Source organism: Pituophis catenifer, unplaced genomic scaffold (genome assembly GCF_029215685.1).
Source record: "Pituophis catenifer annectens isolate HBS135680 unplaced genomic scaffold, rPitCat1.0.hap2 SCAF_2, whole genome shotgun sequence".
NCBI classification, from domain to species: domain Eukaryota; kingdom Metazoa; phylum Chordata; class Lepidosauria; order Squamata; family Colubridae; genus Pituophis; species Pituophis catenifer.
In genome coordinates this window covers 14,094,881-14,111,095 of record NW_027256882.1, presented here as the reverse complement: position 1 = coordinate 14,111,095, position 16,215 = coordinate 14,094,881, and the positions used below count along the sequence as shown (strand labels likewise).

General features: G+C 46.2%; 1 protein-coding gene across 4 annotated transcripts in view; it reads left to right on the top strand.

Moving 5' to 3' along the window:
* The window catches only part of LOC139311779 (alpha-2-macroglobulin-like), a 78,884-nt gene that overhangs the window by 30,990 nt on the left and 31,679 nt on the right, over positions 1–16,215 (top strand). For 2 of the 4 annotated variants that reach the window (XM_070936287.1, XM_070936289.1), the window contains 8 exons: positions 1,179–1,288; positions 2,575–2,736; positions 6,076–6,300; positions 9,008–9,071; positions 10,249–10,391; positions 10,612–10,761; positions 12,248–12,430; positions 14,713–14,785. In XM_070936287.1, coding sequence (XP_070792388.1) covers positions 1,179–1,288; positions 2,575–2,736; positions 6,076–6,300; positions 9,008–9,071; positions 10,249–10,391; positions 10,612–10,761; positions 12,248–12,430; positions 14,713–14,785 — 1,110 coding nt within the window. The remainder of the gene's footprint in view (positions 1–1,178; positions 1,289–2,574; positions 2,737–6,075; positions 6,301–9,007; positions 9,072–10,248; positions 10,392–10,611; positions 10,762–12,247; positions 12,431–14,712; positions 14,786–16,215) is intronic. The other 2 variants (XM_070936290.1, XM_070936288.1) reach the window with 1 other exon arrangement.

The following is a 16,215-nucleotide window of genomic DNA, read 5'->3' as shown; positions in this document are numbered from 1 at the left end:
TTGTACCCACCTCGGAAGGATGGAAGGCTGAGTCAACCTTGATAGAAAAAAACACCCCCTGTCTAAGTCTGGCATCTGAGTTATAAATGAGAAAACTATTCTCTCCAACAACACCCATTTCACAGACAGTGAAGTGATGAGATTTTTTTTGGGGGGGGGAATCAGCTGGTTGCAAGCACTCTGAAACATACTAATCAAATTCGATATTTCATAAAGAGAGTGGTGGGTCAGTGGTTAAAATCAGTGGTGGGTTTTCCCCAGTTCGCACCAGTTCTATAGAACCGGTAGTAAAACTGGCCGGAGGCTCCATCCACCGACCCCAGCATCATCAGAACGCTTCTGTGCATACGCAGAAGTGCAAGAGCGTGCCCCCGTTGCGAACCGGTAGTAAAGATAAGTAGAATCCACCCCTGGTTAAGACTGGTCTTATCAGCTGAAAAGCTGACAGCTCAGGTTCGAGTCCTGAGCATTGCAGGATCGGGTGAGCTCCCGTCCTTGCCCCAGCTCCTGCCAACCTAGCAGTTTGAAAGCATGCAAATGTAGGTAGAAAAATAGATATCTTTTCAACGAGAAAGGTTACTGCGTTCCATACTTTTGTGCTGACCACATGATGACGGAAGTGTCTCTCAGACAACAGATTCCCTAGGCTGAGAATTGGAGATGCGCATTACCCCTTTGAGCCACTCATGACTGGACAGGAGGAAACCTTTAAAGGGCTACTGAGTGCCAAATTCAAACCAACAGAGGGAATTAGTATGTCAGAGAAATCCCAAAGGTGTTTTTTCAAGAGGCAACTGGACTTTCTTGTTTTTCTTGGAAGACGTTTCACTTCTCATCCGGAAGCTTCTTCAGTTCTTTGAAGGAGTTTCTTGAATTGAGAAGCGAAACGTTTTCCAAGAAAAACCAGAAAGTCCAGTTGCCTCTTGAAAAAGCACCTTTGGGACAACCATGACTTGGATGACTGAGAATCTTCATAGACACGTCAGAGAAATCTGCACATGGGGGGACCCTGGGATTGTCTATTCCAACCCCTTGTCCAAAGCAGAAATCCAGAAAGGCAGGGCAAATGTCCGTCAAAAGAGTCAGGCTTCTTGGCACTCCAGAGACAAGGCGTTTCTGGGAAATTGGAGAGGAAGGGAATGGAACAGCCTTTTGCAGATGACACTTCTCTTCAACAGGAGTGGAGATGAATGGCACAGAATCCATTGAGATCACGTCCACGTTGAGCAAAATTACCTTTGAAAACCCAGACCGTTACTATAAACCCGGCATTCCCTATGTCGTGAAGGTAAGATTTCTTTGCAAAACTGGATTTAAGCCGTATCAGCCCAGCTGGCCCCTCCAGTCTGCTCCAATGCCATTTCTTCACCCTAACAGCTGCTGGCCAGGTGCTCTGAGCTAGAACGATCAAAAGCAGTGTAAAAGCATTGAGGAATACAGAACAACAGACTTGGAAGGGACCTTGGATGTCTTGTAGTTCAGGGGTCCTCTTCCTCTGGTCCATGGACCGGTACCGGGCCATGGCATGCCAGAAATAGGGAAGTCACATCCATGGGATGCAGAACCATGTGAAACCATGCCCCTTCTGGTCCACAGAAAAACCTCTCTCCTTGGAACCAGTCCCTGTTGCCCAAAAGATTTTTTTTGGGGGGGAGGTGGTGCTGTTCTACTTCAATCCCTTGCTCAAGCAGATCATCTTATACCATTTAAGACAAAGGAGGGAGTGCGGGAGGAAAGAAGGGAGGGAGGATATAGATAGAGAGAGGTGGGGGAGAGGGAGAGGGAGGAGGGAAGGAGAAAGCAAGCAAGCAAACGAGTCTACAATAGGAACCTTTCAGCCTTTATTCATTAGCAGGATTATTAAGCAGGGGTATCCATGGGAATGATGGTGGTAGCCCCAAAAACTCAAGATGGCAACCACCATAAAGTCCCAATCATGCCTCAGTGCAATAGCAATAGCACTTAGACTTATATACCACTTCACAGTGCTGTACAGCCCTCTCTAAGCGGTATACAGGGATGGCCTATTGCCCCCAACCATCTGGGTCCTCATTTTACCAACCTCGGAAGGCTGGAAGGCTCAGTCAACGTCGTGCTGCTTAGGACATCGAACTGCTGGTAGTGAGCAGTGAGTTAGCCTGCAGCTGAGGACCCAGATTGTTGTGGGCAAACATTGTAAACTGTCCAGAGAGTATGTAAAGCATTATGGGGCAGTATAGAAGTGCTTTTGCTATTGCTATCATCCCCTCTGGATGCTCTGCTTTGAAGCTTCCAAAGCCCTTTTTCCCTAACAAAGAGTCCGTTTGTCAAATCAACCTGTAACGCCATCTCCCAGTGGCTCCTTGCTTGTCCCCTTTCTTTCTCAGCCGCAGCCCCAGAACCTACTCCCAGGCTCAAGTCCCTTTTGCTAGTCTCCCCTTTTTCACAGAGTTGTAGCGATGGGGAATAAATTAGAATGGCTTGATGGGGAAGCTTGGCGTCCCTGGAAGACAGGCAGAATAGAAATTGCATTGGTAAATCCTGAAATATTTGGCCGCAACCAGTTGGGTCAATGTGGCGGTTTTTCATATGCAGGTGAAGCTGGTGGACAGCAACGAGGTGCCAATCCACAATGAAACAGTGCGGGTTTTGATAACGTCAAGACAGCAGGAGCTCAATCAAGTGACGGATGCTGAGGGAAGAGCTCAATTTTCCATAGAAACCACTGATTCCACACACGGAATTTTGCCTCTTATGGTTAGTCTCCTGGATTTGTGATGGCTGTATTTTATGACATACACATTCTCTACACTCTCACACACACACACACACACAGACAAAAGCTCATCAGCAGTGGTAATTACTTAGGGCTTCCCCACTTTTTTCCTCTTTTTTTCTGTCTCTCTTTGCTCATTGTCGCTGTCTTTTTTCTCTCCTTTAAGGTGAGTTCCCATCTTGCTCGTTCTGTTGTTTAACTCCAAAAATATCCTGTATATTATCCTTTCAAAAGTCACCAATGTCATGACCCCGTTGGAGCCTGAATCTGGAGGAAGATGAACCAGAACTGGATCAACTTCATTGGCTTTGGAGGAATATGGGGAGGAGCAGGCTGAGTTAGGCCAGGGCCTTTCTGGACTGGGACGGCTTTAGGCAGGGAGGAAAAGGGGCAGGATGACCAAGAAAAGCTAAGCAGTGAACAGCTCAGGCGATGAGCAAGGTCCACCCTCTCCTGATCCTCGAGCATGGAGAGTGGAGAGAAGGCAGGAACAGCGCAGGCTGACCCAACGACTCAGGAGGAGAGTGCCCTGCCCCTCTTCACAAAGCACACCTGGTGACTGAGACTTAAGGAGATGCTGTGGGGAGGGGCATTTGTCAGGAACAAACACTGAATTCATGAAGTGTTGTGCGCCATTGCTGACGTTTGAATTTTTCCTGGACTCCTTCCTTTATTTCTTGCTTCCTGGATTAATTGCCTTGTTCCTTTGCTTCCTGGACTCATTGACTTATTCCCTGCTGGATTTCTTGCTTTGCAGCCGTTGTATTCACAGTGTTGTGCTGGACTACTTGCAGCCAGAGGCTGCTGGAGGTGTGTGTGTGTGTGTGTGTGTGTGTGTGTGTGTGTGTGTGTGTGTGATCACTGTGCTCTGGGACTTGCCAGAAATGTTTGGGGGAAAATTGGAGCAATAAAGGGGCCATTTGAACTATCAGCTGACTGTGTTGCCTCCGTGCCTTGCAGCAGGTCATCACAACCATTGAGATCCCTGCACAGGCATGACCGTGTCATTTCCAGGGTAGGAAAGGTCCCCTGTGGCTTTAATTCCAAATGGATTTTTAACTTCCCAGTCTAGCCCACAGGCCTGAAGATTTCTTTGTGGTCTTCTGTCCATATATGGAACAGAACAACTGACCCTGCTCAGTTCTAGATTTTGGATAAAAGAGGTGTACGGGATCTTCCCTCCCCAAAAACTGGATTTTGAGTCCTACACTGGTTAAGTAGGGTGGGGGTAGGGAGGTAAACGCACAGGTGGTGGTGATGGTGGGGGAAATTTGCAAGCGTTGAGATAGGAAACTGGGAAAATTTAACAGATTAACAGAGTTGGAAGGGACCTTGTAGGTCAGTGATGGCTAACTTTTGCCATCGCGTGCCAAAAGCTGGGGGAGTGTGGGGTAATCACGTGCGCACATGCCCACACCCATAATTCTAGGCACCCTGCCCCCCCATGCATGTGTGCGCGATCCCCCCATGCTCCCTACCCATTTTTGGCATGTGACAGCATGGTGGGAAGGGTAGGCCTTTATTTTGCCCTCCCCAGGCTCCAGAGGCTTTCTCGGAGCCTGGGGAGGATGAAAACAGCCTTCCCCACCTCACCGGAGGCCCTCCAGAGGCCGGAAACAGCCTGTTTGCCAACTTCCAGTGAGCCCAGAAGGCCCAAAAATAAGCTGGCCAGCGCACGCATGCATGCTGGAGCTGAGTTTGGGCAACACTCGCATGCCCACCAATATGGCTCTGCGTGCCACCTGTGGCACGCGTGCCATAGGTTCACCATCACGGTTGTAGGTCATCTAATCCAATCCCCCCATCCAAGCAGAAAAATGTGGGCAGGAAGAGTGAAAACAGGCAAAAGGAGATGGATATGCAGGGGAACCTGGCTGTAGATCTGTGCAAAGGAGAAGTTTTAAGCCTTATGGCCCATATACAGGTAGTCCTCAATTTACAACCATCAATTTAGTGACTGTTCAAAGTTACAACGGCACTGAAAAAAGTGAGACCGTTGCAGCATCTCCAAGGTTTTGTGATCAAAATTCAGACGCTTGGCAACTGGCTTGTACTTCTGGCGGTTGCAGTATCCCGGGGTCATGTGATCTCTTTGGCAAACTTCTGACAGGCAAAGTCAACGAGGAAGCCAGATTCACTTAACGAAGGTGTTACTAACTTAACAACGACAGTGATTCACATAACAACTGTGGCATGAAACTAACTACCTTTGCAATGGAAATTTTGGGTTCAATTGTGGTTGTAAGCCGAGGACTACTTGTATGGTCCATGGTTGATAGTTTTCCATTAAGCCTGGGCTGGGCGCTTTCTAAGCCAACCCTCCCCCCTTTCCCACAGAGCATTTTGCTGTGTGCCACGACTTTTGCAGTTGATTCTTCACAGCCCCCTTTTCATCTCACTTGCCATCCGTGTCCTCCAGCTCTGCCGCATATGTGGGACGAGCCTCCTGCGACAGCCAACCTGACTCTGGGTGAACAGGTTGTTAAATTACCACCACCACCCCGCTATCGAAGCAGATCCTGGGCACTGTACTGCAATGGAGAAATGGGAAATGGAGTGGCTGGCACGAGGGAAGGAGGAGCAGGGAGAAGAAAGAGGGAAAGCGGCTTTCTGCTTCCCTCGTGCGAGCCGCTCCGTTCTCATTTCTTCATTGCAACGCAGCACCCAGGATCCACTTTGATAGACGGGGGTGGGTAATTTAACAACCGGCTCGCCCAAACTAGTGAATTCCACCACTGTATATATCAGGGGTGTCAAACTCAATTTCACTGAGGGCTGCATCAGGGTTGTGTTTGAACTTGGCGGGCCGGGGTAAACGTGGCCAGGGTGGGCATGGCCCATTCAACGTCACTCGTGTCAGGGGCACCTGTGGTAACCTGAGCACTCTGCCAGCGAAAACGGGCTCCCAGATATAAGCACCCCACAGGCCGAATCTGGCCCCTGGGCTTTGAGTTTGACACCCCCAGTATATATCATGTTTCCCTGAAAATAAGACCCTGTTTTATTTTTTTTTAACCCTGAAATAAGCGCTTGGCCTTATTGCCATGCACTCAGAAGCCCGATTGGGCTTATTATCAAGGGATGTCTTATTTTGGGGGAAACAGGGTATCTATATATCATCTCTCTCTCTCTCCTCTCTCTCTCATCCATCCATCCATCTATCTATATCTACTGAATATCTACTGTATATATATATCTTAACATCTATCATCTATTGATCTGTCACATTTTTGAACTGCCCATGTCTCTTGCCCTTGCCAATGAAATGTTCTCAGCCAGTCTCTCACCTAATTCCTCTAAATCTGTGTTTTTCCTCTCAGGCTACGTATCAAGTTTTATCTTGGTGTGGTAGCATCCACTGGGTTACACCCCGTCACATTGACGCATTTCACACGGCACACGTGCTTTATTCTCCAAGCCGAAGTTATCTACATATCGAGCCTGTGTCAGAGACATTAAGTTGTGGCCACCGTGAGCTGGTTCGGGTGCGTTATATCCTTAACCGAGGTGATGAGAACGAGGACGAGATTGTCTTCTATTACATGGTGAGTCCTCAGGTGATGGCTGCATTCACAAGGCATGTTTGCTTGGCTCTGTTAAACAGCCTTTCTCCAATGTGCACTGAACCACAACATAAATATATTGAGGCAATTTCCCTTTTTCACTCTGCCCCAAGGGCTGCCTTTGTTTACCCATGATCCTTGAGTGAGTCCCGCTTAAATCATCCTTAGTTGTACTCTTGTTAGGGTGAGTGTATCTGGGAAAGCAAACCTCCTGATTGGGCTTTTTTTTTTTCTTTTTTGGTGTAAATCCATCTTGGCTCCTAGTGGCTACTTGGACAATTCCCTACAGTTTTCTTGGTAACATTTTCAGAAGAGGTTTGTCTCTATCTTCTTCCTAGAATAGGGACTGACCCACACTCTCCCTTGGCTTCATGCCAGACTAGAACTCACGGCCTTCAAGTTTCTGGGCTGGTATTTTTAACCACTATAGCAAAAGTCAGCAGTGAGATCCAAAGCTACACTTTTGTGTTTTCTTCCAACTTGTGATTATCCCAGTTAAACTATGTCCAAGTAATGTTTTCTCTTATTCTTCTGCCACTGTCCAAGGTTTCCTTAAAAGTACTGTATTTGTGCTCAAGAAGTGTAACATCTATTAGGTTTTCAATGATTTTGGAAGGTGATTGCAATGAGCTGAAACAGAGGCCACAGAGAAAGGAGGGGGATCCCTACTGGGAAGAGCAGATTCATATCAAGTTAGTTTTTGGAAAACTCAAGGATGGCATGGATGCATTTCTACTTAGGAAAGGCCCAGAGATCCAAAACCTGTATTCACAGAAAATACTAATCATGATTAATATGTGTGTATGTGTGTCTTAACATGCTAAGGCAGAGTTCCCCAACCTTTCCAGCTATGTGGACTGGTGGGAGGGGGTAGGGAAGCTGGTTCCGTGTGAACGGTGGGCAAGTGTGCATGCAATTCCATTTACACAAGTGGCAGGCATGGGCTCTCACTGCTCAGACAGTAGGAACATACATGTACATGTTTGCGCACTGTTCGTGGAAGTGTGGATACGCACAAGCATTTGCTTGCCTGCCACTTCCGTGGCCCTGTTCTGAATAGTCCAAAGCCCAGTAGTGGGCTGGGGCCCTGGGATTGGAGACCCCTGGGCTAAGGTTTGGATAATTTTTGAATTATTTCATTCCAAAAAATGGATTCATTTGCTAACCGATTTATATATATTGTACAGGCAGAACTTGACTTACAACCATTTCTTTAGTGACCATTTGAAGTTATATTTACACTGAAAAAAGTGCCATTACCATTTCTCTTCTGACCATTGCAGCATCCCTACGTTCATGTGATTAAAATTCAGATCCTTGTAACCAATTCATATTTATGACGGTTACAGTGTCCTCGGGGCAGGAAATCACTGTTGTGAACTTCTTACATGCAAAGTCAATGGGGAAGCCAGATTCACTTAACAACCATGTTACTAACAACTTCAGTGATTCACTTAATAACGCTGGCAAGAATGGTCATAAAATGGGGAAAACTCACTTCACAACTATTTTACTTAGACACAGAAATTGTCCGTAAATTGAGGACTACGTGTAATCTGGAAACTCCCTATTTATAGTTTATCTTGCAGAAACATAATGAAGTATCTGTAATGCTGTGGCAGCATCTGGTGGATAACAGTGGAAATTTTCAGGGTGTTGGTTTTTCTAAGACGGAGTCCTTTTCCTAGAAGTGGAGAACTTGTGTTAAATTATACAACTAGATGTGACATTTCAGCTCCTCAATTCCTTTGGCGCTGCCTCGAGTTGCATACTTCAGAACAATTGCTCAAGCCACATCTTGCAGCTGCTAACTAAAGTACTGCAATTCCGTTGTTATGCAGGGTTTCAGATGTGACTCGGTGAAAAAATAAAAGACTGAGTCCGGATTTGTCTTGATAAGCCAAACACGTTTATTCAGCTGAATAAAGATGGGTGCTCCCTAAAGGTGGAGAATCCCGAACACAATGTGAGGCAGATATTTATACATTTCTTTGCTTTTGCTTGGTTACATAAGAGGAAACTGGCACACAACAGATAAGGTATAGAAATATACAAATTATAAAAATAGTCAAGCACACCTTCTGTAGTTTTGGTCACATGCCTAATCCACAGGCTAGTCATTTCCTTTGGGATTTTCCATGGCCTCAAAGGCCTGCATAGGCCTGAATTTTAGCCTTGCCATCTCAACATATGTTCCCTTCAGGCAATCATCAAATTCACCAGATTCCTGATCAACCCCATAGGTGAATTATTATTCTGTTGTTGTTGTTTTTTTAATTTGATTTATATGCCACCCTTCTCCGGAGACTCAGGGCGGCTTACAATGCGTTAAGCAATAGCCTTCATACTTTTGTATATTTTATATAAAGTCAGCTTATTGCCCCCACAAACTGGGTCCTCAATTTACCCACCTTAGAAAGGATGGAAGGCTGAGTCAACCTTGAGCCTGGTGAGATTCGAACTTACAGTAATTGCAGACAGCTGGTGTTAATCAGTGCTATCAGTCTGCTGAGCCACCAGGCACCTTTAATCTTACACACTTCTCAAAAGGTTAAACTAGGCAATTGCAGCTCTGCAATTCTAGGGGTCCATATATCTAGCATGACAGCCAGTGCTTAGAGTTATCAATCAATCAATCAATTTCTCCAAGCCCTAGCATATCTAGCAGAAATTTCTTCTTTCCATGCAGATCAAAGCTAAGGGGGACATCATACAAACAGGGACACACTGGCAGCCAGTGGATCAGGGAAAAGGTAAATGTTCGCCCTTCAAATTACACTCCCCCCTCCTGCTTGGCAAAAAGCTTCCCAGACGTTCCTGGGGTGACTCCATCTATGGGGCTCCAGTTCTCTCTTGCTGAATGCTGGGTGCCCCTTGCACGTCTGAAAAACCTCTCTTCCTTTTCCCACTCACAGCTGGGTTCACTGTATCCCATTTCACACTGGCAGGGCATGGAAGGTGGGCACACACAGCCAGCTCTGCCATTGGGCAGAGGAAAGGGATGGTCTCAAGCAGTAGGAACAGGCCATTTCTCCCAAATCTCTGCAGCCGTTTCCTTCATCCTGATTTTTTTGCTGAGCATCACAGGGATGTCTCTTTGCAACAACGGTAGAAGGCTGCCCAGATGCCTGTTCTTCATTTCCTCTGGGACAGACCCTTCTCGGAGACCCACAGAGGAGTTTAGGGGCTCAGTCTCTTGTAGTCAGCAGGCTGGCATGCTGGATGTGACTTGGTTTTCAAGGATAACCAAAACATGCAAGGTGGAAGAAGGAAGGATAGAGAATGGGATGCAGTTCCCAATCACCTGGTACACAGAAGGCCCCAAGTCCAACCCAGAGTCTCCAGAAACCCTGGAGAGCCATGGGAAGGCACTATTAACAGCACTGACTCATGGGTTTGAGGCAGCATTTGAGGTTTTTAGGATGGCAGAGGGTTGAAGGACTCCATGGCATGTGCGATGGGGCCTGTTTTATGTCCGTTGCTCTCCTGTGCAGTGGGAGATGTTACTGGAGGGAGATTCACCTGCTGCTTCATGGATCCCTGAAACAAGTGGGACCACCGACTTAATCATTGCCACCACAAACCTAAAATTTATTCTGGAGGAGAAGGCAAGCCCTCACAACTGAAAAGAAGACAGCAGCTGAAGTCCTTCAGCTTATGATTCTTCAACAATCCATTTTTGACTCACATTTCCCAGCCTGTTGTGGTCACTCTGGTGAAGTTTGATGTATTTCAACTGGACCTAATTCCATCCATCCAGCCATCCATCCATCCATCCATCCCTCTCTCTCTATTCATCCATCCATCTCTGTCTATATCTGTCATCATATATGACTGACTGTCTGTCTGTCTGTCTGTCTGATGAAATTTATATGTCTCTTTTGATCTCTCTTTCTCTTTCTTCCACCTGGGAATTTCATCCTTTAAAAGCCAACGGGGACTTCCTTTTGAATCTCTTGGTGGATGTCGACACTGCTCCCAAGACCCGCTTGCTCCTCTATACCATTTTGCCCAGTGGAGAACTCGTTGCTGACTCGAGAGACTTCACTGTAGAAAAGTGCTTCTCCAACAAGGTAAAGTTGTGCTAAACATCGGCTAAACTTAAGTCTATTTTTGGGGAGTTGGCCAATAGTTCCATTGAGCCTCAACTGTGGCTTGAGGTTAGTCACAGAGGGCAACTCAAGGTTACAGTATGCATAACAACAAGGATGATTTCATTCCATTAATTTCTCCTTCCATTCATTCCACACCAAGAGGAAGTGGCTTTTTCAAAGACCCAGTTTATGTTTACAGGCCAAACTGTGGTTCTCTGATCAAGAAGGTCTGCCTGGCCAGAAAGCCCAACTCCATCTTTCAGCTTCCCCCGGTTCCCTCTGTGCCATCCATGCCGTTGACCAGAGTGTCTTTCTCTTGAAACCTGAAGCCGAGCTCTCCCCTGAGAAGGTGAGTTCCAACTGCATTTCATTTGGGCTCCTGCTGGATTCATCCCAAATTTACTTGTCCATAGAGATGTATTTCAAATATGATCACTTGCAGCCGTTTATTTACAATTTACACCAGAAGATAGCGGTCACTACTAAATTGCTAGGAGAGGACTGCAGGGAAGGAGAAGCAAGGAAAATTGTTCATAAATTAATTTTAGGGGAAGAAAATGTAGGAAAAATAGAAGGACAAAGCATGTAGACCGAGGGTAGCCCAATATCACAGCCCAGAGATTTTGCCATAATGTGAATAGTGTGTTATACTAGTGAAAGTAATGGATTAGGAGTAGAATTCCTGAGGAAGTTTGAGTCAGTCCCCTTCTCAGAGTGTCAAAGTTCCGATTGAAAAACCCAACCAAGCAAGCAAGCTTGAGACGATCCAATCTCTTTACACTAAACTTTATTGAGTACTCGTGTCTGCACAGATTGAAGCAAAACCAACTCTAACTAGTTCCCACAGTTTTCACATAATTAAAGAATAGAATTTCCCTCCCTCCCAATAAATGCAGATCATGAAAACTGTCCAAGTCTTAATAGAACATCTGGTTAGATGACCTTTGTTCCCATGCAACGATTTCTTGTTGCTGTGTGGAACTGACATCCTCCCCCCTGATTATGGGAGCTGAAAAGTGGCAATGGCTGCAATCAGCAAAATCTCCCTTTGAAGTTGACAAAGAGTCCCAGAGCCAGGGTAGAGTACTGGGGAAGGACACAGACCAAGAAGCCAAATTCTGGTTCTCCATCAAACTGTTGTGGTCCCGCCCTCCAAGCCTATCTCATCGGAGGAAGAAGGCTCCGAACATGAAGAAGAGGAGTCGGCCAGGCCTCCCTCTCCAGGCCCCTCCCCTCTGGCTCTGCCTCAAGTGCCGGCCGAGGAAGAGGAGATTAGCCAGGAGCCAGGTGTCTCCGATGAGAGCGATGGAGGCGATCTGTCATTCCTGGATCCACACCAACGAAGGCATGATAAACGGTTGCAGCAGTTGAGGAGGCGTGCCAGGGATTAGGCTGAGTCACTGGACCACACCCCAGAGACTATATAAGAGAGTGTGGTGGCCATTTAAGACTCTGTGACGGACAAAAACTAACTCTGGCTAGTCACTTGAACAACGGTTAAAGCTGCCGAAAGGTTTCTTGTTTGGAACTGGACTATTTGCAATTTGTATATATTTTCTGTTTATCTGATGAAGTAAAGCCCTTGGCAGTCGATGCTCGTATAGCTGCCAAGTTTTAGATAACAACCTGTGTGCGTGCCAAGTGCTTTCTTAACCCTCGGCTGACTGTGTTTGTGTGTGTGTGGAGACGGGGACAGAACACAAACATAGATGCATACTATAAGTCTAAGTGCCATTACTAACTGCTATTGCTATGCACAGTCTGTTTCATTGGCTAATAGCTTAATGGGCAGGAAGTTCCTCTAGTCTAGCCCAAATCTCCATCCTCAGTTGCAGCCTTTCTGGTTTCAGGTTTACAACTTCCTTCCCAAGAAGAATTACATCTTCTCCGATGACCTCTTTTTGGATGAAACCAATCTTCATCCCTGTCCTGCAGAACAACCATTCAGGGCTGAAAACATTGGCGTCGTCCCACCAAATTTTTTCCCTGGAGATGGGGATTCTTACAACATATTCAGGGTAAGCATCAAAGCTATGATTCCCCACATGGGAGATGCTCTCATTAGGTAAGGAGAAATGCCTAGTAGGTTCTCTGCTGAGCTGAAGTAGACGTCTGGTATCTTCCTGGGCAGATCCATAGAGATATAGTTTCCTTGCAGGATCCAATCTGGGTTGGTCACCAGGACCAGAGGTTTCATCTTCCGAACTCTTGGTCTCATGCTGGAGCCCATCCTCAGGAAACTAGCATACATTCTGGTAGGGATGTTCCCTGAAGATGGGCTTCAGCATGAGTCTGAAAGCTCGGAAGACAAAATCAGTTTGGATCCTGCAACATTATCCTGGGACACGTATATTCGCCTTCATTCGTGATATACTTTCCTTATTTTCTTAATGGTTTGTCATTTCTAATCATCTGCCCTGGGATTTAATCTGACCTTATAAGTTGTCCTCAGTTTATGTCCATAATTGAGGCCCAAAATTCTATTGCTAAGTGAGACATTTGTTAAGTGAGTTTTGCCCCATTTTATGACTTTTCTTGTTACAGTTGTTAAATGGATCACTGCACCAAGAGTTAAGAGTTGTAGTGGCACAGTGGTTAGAATGCAGTACTGCAGGCTAACTCACTGTTTACTCCAGGAGTTTGATTCTGAGCAGCTCAAGGTTGACTCAGCATTCCATCCTTCCGAGAGCAGTAAAATGAGGACCCAGATTGTTGGGGAAAATAGGTTGACTCTGTAAACCTCTCAGTGAGAGCTGTAAAGCACTGTGAAGCGGTATATAACTCTAAGTGCTATTGCTATTGCTATCAGCCAAGAGCTGCCACCAGCTAAGACGGGTCTGTCAAACTGGCGGCCCGCAGGCTGGATGCGTCATACCCCAGCTCCACAAAGGGGAAAACCTGGGTCTTCGGAGAGGGGCGGCATATAAATTGAATAAATAAATAAATAAACATCGTGATACTTGCCGAGACATCATGTGACACGATCGAATTTGACATCTGTATGCGAAGACTTCTCTCCCACTGCTTCTCTGCTACAGACCCATCGAAGTATTGGCTTTCTGGCTATAGATGGCTAACAGATGCCAATTTCCATCTGTTCCTTGTCTGTTCCTTTAAGTGCCACCCAAATGGGCAGCAATATGTACAGAGGATGCAGCCACAGGTGGGATTCAGCTGCTTCGGACTGGTTCGTGCAAACTGGTTGCTAAATTTTTGTGCAGTTTGGAGAACCAGCTAATCGCCCCACTCTGCCCCTCCCCTCCCAGTCACTACTTATCTCACCTTGCCCGCCTTGGCCACGGCATAGCAACTGCTGCTCTCTGGCTCCATCAGTTGCTAACTCGCTTGCCTCAACCACGTGGCCACTGCAGCCCGGCCCACTTGCGTGCTTTCGCCCCGGCCTCCCACGTGGCCCAGTTCCCTGCCAAGCCATCCTTCGCCATTCTCCGCTGCCTCCCACGTGGCCCAGCTACCTACCTGCCTGCCTGGTGAGCCTTCCTTTGCCTCTTTGCTGTTGCAACTGGCCTGCTGCCACCTCTTTGCCAGTGCGAACAGCCCCCACCTCTTTACTGGCCCAAACTGCCACAGCCTCTTTGCCTGCACAAATGCTCTGCTGCCACCACTTTGCCAGCCCAAACCGTTGCCACCGCCTCTTTGCCGGGCTGAACCAAGGCAGTAGTAGCGGAAGGCTGTTCACGTCAGCAAACAGGCAGCGGCTGCAGACTTTGTGCTGGCAAAGAGGCAGCAGCTGCAGGCCATTTGCAGCAGCAAAGAGGAGGCGGCGGCAGGCCAGTGTCTCAGGGCAGAGTTGTGCGCAGCTGCACCAACAAAGGCCAGAAGTAGCTGCTCGCCGTTTCCTGCTGCAAAAACCTTTTAAAAACCCTGAGTGTCGGGCAGCGAGACCCAGCAAGAGATGAGGCATCAGAGAATCACCATTGCTATTGCTACACAAAGGTAAGTCTAAGGATCCGGCTATCACCACTGCTGCTTCGGCCCACCTATGCCGCCCCACCTATGCCACCCCACCTTGCCGTGAGTGACATCAAGTTGGCCATGCCCACTCAGTCACATGACCCCCCTCAGCCATGCCCACCCAGTCATTAGGAAGAACCGGTTATTAAATTAGTTGAATCCCACCACTGGATGCAGCATTATGAAAAAAAAAATACTGTAGAAAGTTTGGCCAATAATATATTCCTTATGGTTGGGTATATTAGAATGTACTGAAAATAAACATTGATCATCATTTTTCATGAGCAGAAAGGACTGTTCCTCAATGGCTCTTTGCTTTATCTGGTAGGACTTCGGCTTGAGCATTTTTACCAACACCAAGCTACGTAACCCGCGTTTCTGCTCTGGAGGATTCATCCCCGGTAAGACCTGGAATGGGGAGAAAGTGATAAGGAAAGGGATCTTTACAATTGAGCTACTTCCAGGATTGATGCTGGAACTCTTTCATGGATGGAGACCCCGATAGTTGAGATTTGATCCCAAATTCCTCTGTTCCACTGAGAGGGCTGAGAGGGAGTGTTCCTTTGTTGCAGGAATTGGCCATGTCTAGTCTAATGAAAAGAAGGACTTGGGTGGAAATGAGGCCGGAAACCTTTTTATTGGGAATAATCACAGCACAATATACCAAAGAAATAAAGTATCTGATTATCCATATCCTCACAGCAGCACGTATACTCTTTGCCCAACATTGGAAATCTGAACAGCTACCCACAGAAGACAAAATAATAGCTAAAATTACAGAATGTGCAGAATTGGATAAGCTCACAAAAGAAATACAAGAGAAAGATGATACTGATTACTATTTAGTATGGCAAAGATGGTACAGCTGGCTGGAGGCAAAAATAGGAATATAAGATGACTTTCGACTATTTAATAGAAATGCATAGAAGTAAATAAGGAGTCGACTATATATGTACATATATAACTAAGTAAATAGGCGACTGTAGATATTGATACAAATAGAAATATGAAAAATAACCCACCGTTGTAAATATCTTCTAAGAGTCAGTCATTGGACTGAATTGATGTGTGTTCGTTTTGTATGTTGTTTCAATGTATTTATGTTGGTTTTGTTTTTTCTTTTTATTATTAATAAAAACTATTAAAAAAAAAAAAGAAGGACTTGGGTTAACATGATAGCTGTCTTCCAAAATTTGAGGGGCTGCCATAGAGAAGAAGGGGGAGGTCAACCTATTCTCTAAAGCATCTGAGGGCAGGACAAGAATCAATATTGCTTAGCGCATTGTAAGCCGCCCTGAGTCTCCGGAGAAGGATGGCATATAAATCAATTTTTTTTAAAAAAATGGATGAAAACTAATCAAGGAGAGGACCAACCTAGAAATGAGGAGCTCTTTCCCAACAGTTAGCACAATTAACCAGTGGAACTGCTTGCCTTCAGAAGTTGTGGGTTCTCCATCACTGGAGATTTTAAAGAAGAGATTGGCCAACCACGTGTCTGAAATGGTATAGGTAGGATCTTCTGCTTCAGCAGCGGGTAGAAGACCTCCAAGGTCCCTTCCAGCTCTGTTGTTTCATTTTTCTGTACCCTAGAATCCACATTATCTGCACCATGTCATTGTTACAAATGATGTCACCACATGGGCAATGCCACTTACTTTCTCTTGATGTCCCCAAACCTTTGTCCTGAACTCTCAAGCAATTGAGAAGAGCCGTGGTGGCGCAATGGTTAGAATGCAGAATTGCAGGCTAATTCTGCTGACTTCCAGCAATTCGATTCTGACCAGTTCAAGGTTGACTCAGCCTTCCATCCTTCTGAGGTCGGGAAAAATGA